Source organism: Protomyctophum bolini (assembly GCF_963924005.1).
Source record: "Protomyctophum bolini genome assembly, chromosome: 4".
Lineage (NCBI taxonomy): Eukaryota > Metazoa > Chordata > Actinopteri > Myctophiformes > Myctophidae > Protomyctophum > Protomyctophum bolini.
Window position 1 is genome coordinate 40,947,281 of NC_137865.1, and position 9,471 is coordinate 40,956,751.

General features: G+C 42.7%; 1 protein-coding gene across 1 annotated transcript; it reads right to left on the bottom strand.

Moving 5' to 3' along the window:
- Nucleotides 1–3,112: 3,112 nt before the first annotated feature.
- Nucleotides 3,113–9,246, bottom strand: lmo2 (LIM domain only 2 (rhombotin-like 1)). Its single transcript, XM_080762033.1, has 3 exons — nt 8,501–9,246; nt 7,399–7,614; nt 3,113–4,838 (listed from the first exon to the last, which is right to left on the bottom strand). Exons 1-3 carry the CDS (start codon nt 8,539–8,541, stop codon nt 4,619–4,621), a joined length of 477 nt encoding a protein of 158 aa, XP_080618159.1. The 5' UTR covers nt 8,542–9,246; the 3' UTR covers nt 3,113–4,618.
- Between the last annotated feature and the right edge of the window lie 225 nt (nt 9,247–9,471).

Here is a 9,471-nt window from a genome sequence, read left to right on the forward strand (position 1 = left end):
AGGCCCAGTGTAAGGCTAAGTGGGGATGGCAGGGGGTTTACTGGGATGGTACAGTGGAGGGGACTGGGAGCACGCCTTGTGGTACGCTGCTCACAGCCCGCCGACAGCTGGCACACATGAAGGGGAACCCACCAGCGGTGGAAACTAAGTCACTATATAAGAGAACCCACCAGTGATGGAATGGTATTTGTGCTTTACTTGAGTATTTCCAATACTTAATAATCTATACTCCACTACATTTCAGAGCCAAAATGTTTACTTTTACTCCACTACAATTATCTGAAAACATTAGTTACTTTGGATATTTAATTTATTGTGATTAGACAACATACATTAACCACTTCAAACCTATACATTTAGATCGACAGTAGTAGGCCTCAACAGTATCAGTACTGGTCAGCTCCCAGTACAACAGTGATCAGACTGTGGTTGTACTGGTCAGTACAACAGTATCAGACTGTGGTTGTACTGGTCAGTACAACAGTGATCAGACTGTGGTTGTACGGGTCAGTACAACAGTGATCAGACTGTGGTTGTACTGGTCAGTACAACAGTGATCAGACTGTGGTTGTACTGGTCAGTACAACAGTATCAGACTGTGGTTGTACTGGTCAGCTCCCAGTACAACAGTATCAGACTGTGGTTGTAGTTGTACTGGTCAGCTCCCAGTACAACAGTATCAGACTGTAGTTGTACTGGCCAGTACAACAGTATCAGACTGTGGTTGTACTGGTCAGTACAACAGTATCAGACTGTGGTTGTACTGGTCAGTACAACAGTGATCAGACTGTGGTTGTACGGGTCAGTACAACAGTGATCAGACTGTGGTTGTACTGGTCAGTACAACAGTGATCAGACTGTGGTTGTACTGGTCAGTACAACAGTATCAGACTGTGGTTGTACTGGTCAGCTCCCAGTACAACAGTATCAGACTGTGGTTGTAGTTGTACTGGTCAGCTCCCAGTACAACAGTATCAGACTGTAGTTGTACTGGCCAGTACAACAGTATCAGACTGTGGTTGTACTGGTCAGCTCCCAGTACAACAGTATCAGACTGTGGTTGTAATGGTCAGCTCCCAGGTTTTAATGTGTGTGAATGTGAAGCAGGGTGTTGCTGAAAAAGAGCCACTCGTGATCAGCAAACCTACCCTGGGAAAATAATGATGAAAAAAACAGTACGTAATGACTTTCCACCACTGTTAGGAACATCATGAGCCCATTAGCATCAGTCTCTCCTTGTCCTCGCGCGTGCGTGCGTGCGTGCGTGCGTGCGTGCGTGCGTGCGTGCGTGTGTGTGTGTGTGTGCGTGCATACTGTAAACAAGGTGTCACACAGCATAACAAACTGCACACATTACAATTCTTCTCCAGTGGAATTTTGTCCTAAAGCAATTTGGTCACACTTTAATTTCAAGGACCCCCATAACTATAACTCACTAATGGAACCAAATGGTTCCTATGCAGGATCTCCTCACTGGTCAACAAAAACACCTTGAAGACCCTAACAGGAGCCCTCGTACAAGGTTTCTTCGACTATGCCAGCACCTCAAATGCCCTTAAAACTAGGCTCCAGACTTCCCAAAACAAACCGGTCAGGCTACTACTTGACATCACTCCCCGAACCCACCTCACCCCTGCTCACTTTGACAGGCTTAGGGTTTAGGGTTGACGACAGAGTACAGCACCTTGCAATGGGTCTGGTCCACAAGATTCGCTACACCACCAAGATACCCATGTACCTGTCTAAATACTTCCTTAATGTCAACGAAGTCCACACCCACAACAAACCATGTGCAACCCAGATTCGGCACAAACAAGGGACTAAATTAATTTCGCTCCTATGCCACCAAAATGTGTAGCGCCCTATACCAACAGTCATTAAGACATGCGAATCCCTTGACTCCTTCAAAACTGCTCTCAAAGGGCACCTACGGACGTCTGCAATTCTAAACTGGCCCCATCAAATCTGAATCCCCCCCCATGATGATTTCCTGTTTTGACTATATAGTTGTGTATATTCGTACGTCTCTAAATGGTTTGATGAATTTAAAACGGTGGGCCCTATTGTAAACAAGTGCAATGCTTTATGGTGTCGTCCACTCACAGTTAACAGTTTTTTTATCGAGTTGTGCTTGAAATGTACTGTAATTCTGAAAACTGTTAATCAATCAAAATGGAGGGGTCCATTTTGTTCCAGTGGTACACTATCAGAGTTGCAGACCTATTAGAGGTCCATTTATAACCCTCTCAGGGACCCCTGAGGGTCCCTGGACCCCACTCTGAGAACCACTGCTCCAAATGCTTGCTAGAGTAGACAAGAGACTGCCAGTCATCAAATAAAAAACATTATAATACGGTATATATAAGTCTTCTGGTGACCTCTTGTGGCTGAGATGAGAACAGGCATGACGAAAGGAGAACAGCTACTATAAAGTCAAAGAGCACTTTTATCAGGTGGTGTAAAGTGACATTTTGTATTTTTTCAATTAAGTGTTAAATAGCTCTATATTCCCAGAGTAATCATTGCTATCGAGTTAAAAAAAATCACACTTGTGTGAAGTGAGGGGCGCTAATATATTACAATCTAACCCATGTTGCTATGATTAGGTGATCATCACCTAATTACACCATCACCATTACATCACCTATTGATGAAGTAATGGTGATGTAAAACATACACGGACAAAACAAACATTAAACTGTCTTTATTGTTAATGGGATTAATTGTTTGTGTTAGGGACAAGATGACGTAATTTTCCCCTCAATGTCAATGGCCTTTTTAATGTTTGTTTAATGAAAAAACGTAATGATTAAGAGTGTCTGCTAAATGCCTGCCCTAAATTGTAAATTGAAAAACAAACATTAAACTTGTATAGGCCCCTCAACAGGGTTTTCCCCTATCAAATAATACTTTGAGAAATATACTATTAATGTCTGGCCTCACTGCATGGATTGTCTACAACCACAGTTATCCTTTTGATTGTGACGAGAGAACTGTTGAACTTCTATTTACACACACACACACACACACACACACACACACACACACACACACACACACACACACACACACACACCAAGGGGTATAGGTGTTTACTTTCATTTAATAGTTTATTTCAGAAATCTGACATTGAGTTTTAAAAATAACTGATCAGGTACTGTACATGTTTGAGGAACACTGTAACATGTCTCCATGGTATTGCAAGGTTTCCCCTCTATCACCACCAGGGGGTGCCAACTATTTGGGCAATACAATCAGTATAGGCTCATTATTAGATTATAGGGCTTCTTTCAAATAGTTCCAGATAATACAGCTTGTTCCTTTTAGAAATATAGATTTAAAAACAAAAAACACATTTTTCTCTCGCCCAAGAGATTAATTGTAATGTTTTTTTTATTCATTTTCAGTGCTAAAAGTCCAGTGTATGTATGTACGCCTAACAAATAGGGATTTATTCATATAATGCATGTATACATTTTTTGCTTTCAAGGAAGAACCACTTGTCTCCACAACGCATTGTGAGCTTGTAGATCAATCAGATTGTAGACACAAGATGCTCTCATTGCTGGTGCAGCTTTCAATAGCAGACAAGACCATGAATCAGTGCAGGTTGTCAACATTTTCGGTTGTCAAGGAACTACAAAACACAACTTAATATGTATTTGGCTGCCATGGGATACGATTCTATGCCAGGGAGGGACCAACCATGAAAGAAGTCAGATTTGACTGAGAGACTGCCATCGCACAAATTACAGCTTATCACCAGAGGAGCACAGGCACTCTTCACATACTAGAGCATGTCTGAAATAAGTGTCAGAGCTGAAATCGACATGTAAATATGAAATAAGTGCTTAAACATGTAGCTAGGTGTAATGTTAGCGACCACAGAAGTGAACCTTTCAAGCCTGTTTTCTCAACTCGCTGTTTTCTGCAAGACATTACTCTATAAGCCATATCTCTAAAACTGGTGGGTCAAACCAATATGTCAATTTGAAGCTATGATTCCCTGCTTTCATATGACCTAAAGTCCCTCAGTCAAATCTGGTCACATTTTGTCTAAATGTTTTGAATCTCTGTAGTCTGTACTGTATCGTTATGCATTGTCTCACAAGTACCTTTCATACTAGGCAGGCATGTTTATGGTTTACCATATCTAATATTTCATGCACTTCGAGAACTCTGATTACTAAAGAGTAGCGTGAAAAGCATTTTGTATAGCAGTTGTATAGCAGTTGGTATATTAAAAACATTTTTAATAATACCGGCGAATTATCATTTTTATCAGGACTGTTTATTCTGATCTATTTTGAGCATTTTATTTCTTTCTTTATTTTTGTGTGTTTGCATTTTCTTTTCTTGTTCTGTCAAATGATTGACAAACCGATAATAATAAGTAAGACAAATCACACAAAAAAAACCTTTCAGATACAAAAAAAAGTATCTTCCATATCATTGCCCTTGAGAATACGATACCCGATACGGTATACGATTGCAAATATCAGGCCAACATAATATATCAGTCAATCCGGTACACGGACTGTAATTTACTGGATTCCATTTGCTACCCGTTGCTTATATCCAGTGTGAGGGACATGCTGACTCCCGTCATGGTATCAGATCACGCTGACATGTTGAGTTTGGTCCATTCAAAGATGTCCTGCTCGCACACAATGTCTGAGTTGATGAGGAGGTAGCGGTCGCCCACGCAGAAGTGCTTTTGGCAGGCGGCGCACTTGAAGCACTCCAGGTGGTACACCTTGTCGCGCACGCGCATCGTCATCTCGAACGCACGGATCCTCTTCTCGCAGGACGCGCACAGCCCGTCCTGGCCGAACAGCCTGGAGGAGGAGGAGGAGAGAGGAGAGGAGAGTCAGTCTGAGTTGCAGTGTTGATATTCACCCGTTTATGTGGTACTATATGTAGCTGTCCCAGTTATGGGTATTTTGTAATATTCTATTTTATTGCTTACCTTTCTGAAAATGTATAATATGTGAACATTATATGTATGTTTATTTGGGTACATATTGTATTTGTATGCTGTGTGTGGTGCCTGGTCTTCTCTGTTCATTATGACCTAGAAGGGCATGTAGGTGCAGAGCCTGTGATTAGAGTGAGGCAGCATTGATTGCACCTGTGTGAGCTGAACTCAGTCAGAACAAGCTGAGTTTCAGTGGTGCAAGGAGCTCAATTCCCACGTCTAAAAAGAGTGTCCTTATAAAGAATATAAGATAAGATAACATAGCTCTCCTAAAATAATCTGCAGAAGGCTCACACGGTATGTTACATGTTGTTTTCTTTGTTTGCGTGTTGCAGTTTTTCATGTTGTCTTGGGGAAATAAACAACCTCGAGATATCAGTTGGAGCGTTTGTTATTCTGCTGGATAGGAGCGGTTATACTATATATTATATACAGTATCTCTGTGGTCAGGAAGAAACCACCAATGCTCACTTTTCAGGAAATTTAAAATATACATTTAAATATTATTTAAAACAATGCAATACTGCCTCATCGAAGTTTGTATTTTGACTTTATATTGTCAATGTCTTGCACGAGAGGGAGAGAGGTGGTGGAATTAACTGTTTTAGCAGACAGTTTGAGGGTCCAATGGAGTTAAAGGTTTTGTCCGAAGCGCTTTTTAATACTTTTCATTGGTTCAATCTTTTTTTTAACAAACACAGTGACAACAATATTCTGTTTTGGACATATGAGGTTTCTACCCGACAGAGATGACATCACATACCCCTATAGAAAGGTACAATTCTAACACGTTAACCCGGGTGTCCCTATCTGGGCATATCAAGGCAAAAAGAAAAGTAAAAACATTTTCCAAAAATAGCCCCGATTTTCCAACAATTGAAAAAATAGCAAATGGTTAAACAGTGTCATGATGTGACACGTTGTGAGCTTTAAGTGACCCTGTACTGAGGAACTCACAGAGTGGCTTCCCTTAATCCCTTCGCCCTTCGCGAACAACCGCCGTGGCTCTGAGGACGACCGACACTAGCAGGTGTCACTCAGGGAACGAAACCTGTCAGCGGCGATCACCTTCATCGACTTCCAAAAAGCTTTTGACACCCTACGAGTCCCTGAGAAGGAGGTCCAGATGACAGAGGCAAGCAAGCTATAGCCAGAAAGGTTCCGACCCCCCTGATGGAAAAACGTTGACATCCTCACGTGTGTGTCCTACACGGTCGGTGACACCCTAGCTGGCCCCCTTCCTGTTTATAGCGATGGAGGACCATGGCCAATCAGTGGCAGAGAGGAGTCACTGGGGTTCGGTTCACACTGGTCCCAGTGAAGACTAAGCGAGTACACATACCATCATGATGACTACCGACCTCGACTACGCACATGGCATTTCCTCGTGTCTCATACACAGCAGAGAAAGGAAGTGAACTACTACTGGCCAGTAGAAATGGAGTGCCTCAAGCTCAATGCCAAGGAAACAAACGTTAAAGCGTTTAAATGGTTAGTTCAGATCTTTGGACTAAAAGTTGTAGTAAATTCTGAATGCAAAGGTAGTGAGTGGTTGCAAAGGTATTAATTGATTGCCTGAGTCCCGTGGTGGGAGTTCTGCTCTGGTTTTGGTGAATATTATGTAGTTCCGGGAATTCGGTGGGGGTCACTGGGGGCCACACATAAAAAAATTATGAATCCACAAAACTATAGCGTAATTTGTATTGTTGACATATACTTTCATTCAAATTTGACCTCTCTGTCACATGGAACTATGCTTTAGTGCTGCTGCTGGCGTGTAGTGTGATACTGGACTGGACACAAAAAATTGTGACAGAGGGGTCAAAGTTGAGCTATATGGTAGAAATAGGTCAACAATACAAATGACACTATAGTTTTGCGGATTGATTTATTTTTATTGCGAGGCCCACAGACTGACCGGAACTACTTAATTATTCACCCAAACCAGACCAGAACTCCTATACCACGGGACTCAAGTCACTCAATCAATCAATATCTTTGCAACCACTATATTAATAGCAAGTATTTCCTACAGCTTTAATTCCAAAACTCTGAAATAACCCTTTAACACATGAGGACAAAAGCATTGCCACTGCCCAACGGGACAGTGAGTGCTTGAGGCAGTCGAGCTATAGGACTACAAATATCTCCTTGTCTGGACTGCTTTGACGGAACTGCTCGACTGTAATGGCGGAAGGGAACGGTGCACGTGCGTGCACGCTAGAACGCGTCCCCCCTAGATTCAAGAGAAGACGCACCTAATCAACCTCGTGTCACTAGACTTTCCAAGACGCACAAAGTACCCAGCAGTGGTCTAGGTCTACTGGCGCCCCGACCTCCCTGTCCCAGGGCACTGAGGTCAAACACTCTTAACCACAAGGCCACTGAGCAGGCATGAAAAGAGTTCATGCGGTCCGTACCTGAGGTAGTCTCTCCGGCAGAGCTTCCTCCCCAGCTTGTAGTAGAGCCGCCGGCCCACCTCTCCCAGCCGACAGCCACACAGGTCGCAGCTCAGACAGTCCTCGTGCCAGTACTGCTCGATGGCCTTGAGGAAGAACCTGTCGCCGATGCTCTGCTGGCAGCCGCCGCAGTTCAGCAGAGACGGTGGCATCTGGAGCACCTCGTCCACTGGCTCGCTGCGGGGGGGGGGACGGGACGGGACGGGACAGTTTAGGGCAGTGTTAATTATCCTGCGTACCCCCATTTGAAAAGACATGCCAGGGACCCCCATAAGAGAAGTTTTTACGGCTGATTCTCAACCAGTTTCATTTCAAGGACATGAATTCGTCTACGGACCCCACATTTAATGGCATTTCTATCTCTGGGACCCCCAATTTATATTGTAAAATCAATGTTAATCCAACTCTGAGAGTGTACAAATGAAACCAAATGGTTCCATTTGTACAAGCTACAAGCTCATTTCGATAGCATCAAGGCCCATCAAAAGGCATTTTAGCCAACTAAATCAACTGTAAAATAACATTTCAGATGACTAAAATATGACTAAAACTAAGTGGAATTGTATTCAAAACACTATGAGCACATTTTGATTTATAGTTTTACTTTTAGTCAGTCTTTTGAATAATATACTATCACAATGTATGTTGTTGCAGCATATGTCCTCTTGGGGGAGCCATTACTCTGTTACAGTATTAGTGGCAAAACAAGTTATTTAAGACCACTTTCCAAAACGGAAATTAATTATTGAGTTTCCCCATTGTACAGTGTGTACTAATACGGTAGACGAAAATTACAAAGTAGGCCTATTATGTAAGCTGTAAACTACATCCCGCAATTGTTAAGGTAGACTGATTATCTTGAGCATTAATTGTAGGCCTATAGGCTATTATATTCTTGCCAATGCCTGATAAAATAAACAGCCTACAAAACTAAGCCTATACTTATTTATGATTTCAACAAGATACGCTATTATAGTACACAGCAGTTATGTAAGCTATTAGGTGTGATGAAAGTGTGCACTGAATATGATATAATTAACAACCATATTAATATATTACTTACTCATTGGCTTCCATCGTCTTTCTCTCGATCATTGAGGCCATGTCAGAATCATAAGCGGTCCAAGCTGATCCAGGAGCGAGTTTCCGAGTAGAAAAAGCCAGTTTTTACGGTGTTTGCGCGTGCGTGCGTGCGTGTGTAACGGTATACATGGGACCTCTCTCTCTCTCTCTCTCTCCGCACCTGCGCCGCAGACAGAAGCTCAAAACTGGCTTATTCTGTGTGTGGTGTAGCCTAAATAATTATGATAATTTCACCCACATACAAAGCCCAGTCGACATAAATATATCACATGTACAAAAAAAAAGTAATAATAAAAAAAGAATGCAAATAGCTTACAAAATAAAATTGTATGGATTCCATTCCAAACAATCCGCTATTAAAAACGACCAAGGCGCTGCTAGGTCATCGTTTCCTGAGGCGTTGATGAGGATAATAATAACACGGGATGGCATTCATTATTCTCCATGTCACTGAAGACAGACAGACAGCTGAGCTGTGTGTGTTGAGAAAATAATAATCCTACCGCCACTTGGAGGAGCGCACACGTCTTTATCCAAATTGAAAGATCATGTGTGTGCGTAGTGCGTCTATATGTGAGTGTGTAAGGAGCGGAGCGTGGCTCAGTGTGTTTCTGTTCTCTGGTTGTGTGTGTGGTGTGTGGACGCAGCGTTCCTCTACACTAACACTAGTCTACATGGAGCCTTTTATTGTGCAGCAGCAGCAGCTATAGCTAGGCAGGCAGGCAGCGTTTGGTTTCCTGTCTGTTCCTGCATCACGACCGCTTGACACAATGAGGGGAAACGGTTCTTAAAGTGACAGATAGCGACAGATAGAGATTAGAGACGCTGCAGCTGCAGGCTGCCATGGGGCTGTTTGGATGACTGCACTGAACTGAACTGCACGTGCATCGTGATGCACGCATGGATGGTCTTGGTCAGAGACTGACTGCACTGCTGTGTCGTGACTGTGTG

Excerpts from the sequence above, each read along its gene's own strand:
- lmo2 (XM_080762033.1), bottom strand. The coding sequence starts at position 8,541 with ATGGCCTCAATGATCGAGAGAAAGACGATGGAAGCCAATGA. Across the intron at positions 7,615-8,500 it reads AAGACGATGGAAGCCAATGA|CGAGCCAGTGGACGAGGTGC; the intron begins GTAAGTAATATA and ends CCCCCCCCGCAG. Across the intron at positions 4,839-7,398 it reads TGCCGGAGAGACTACCTCAG|GCTGTTCGGCCAGGACGGGC; the intron begins GTACGGACCGCA and ends CTCCTCCTCCAG.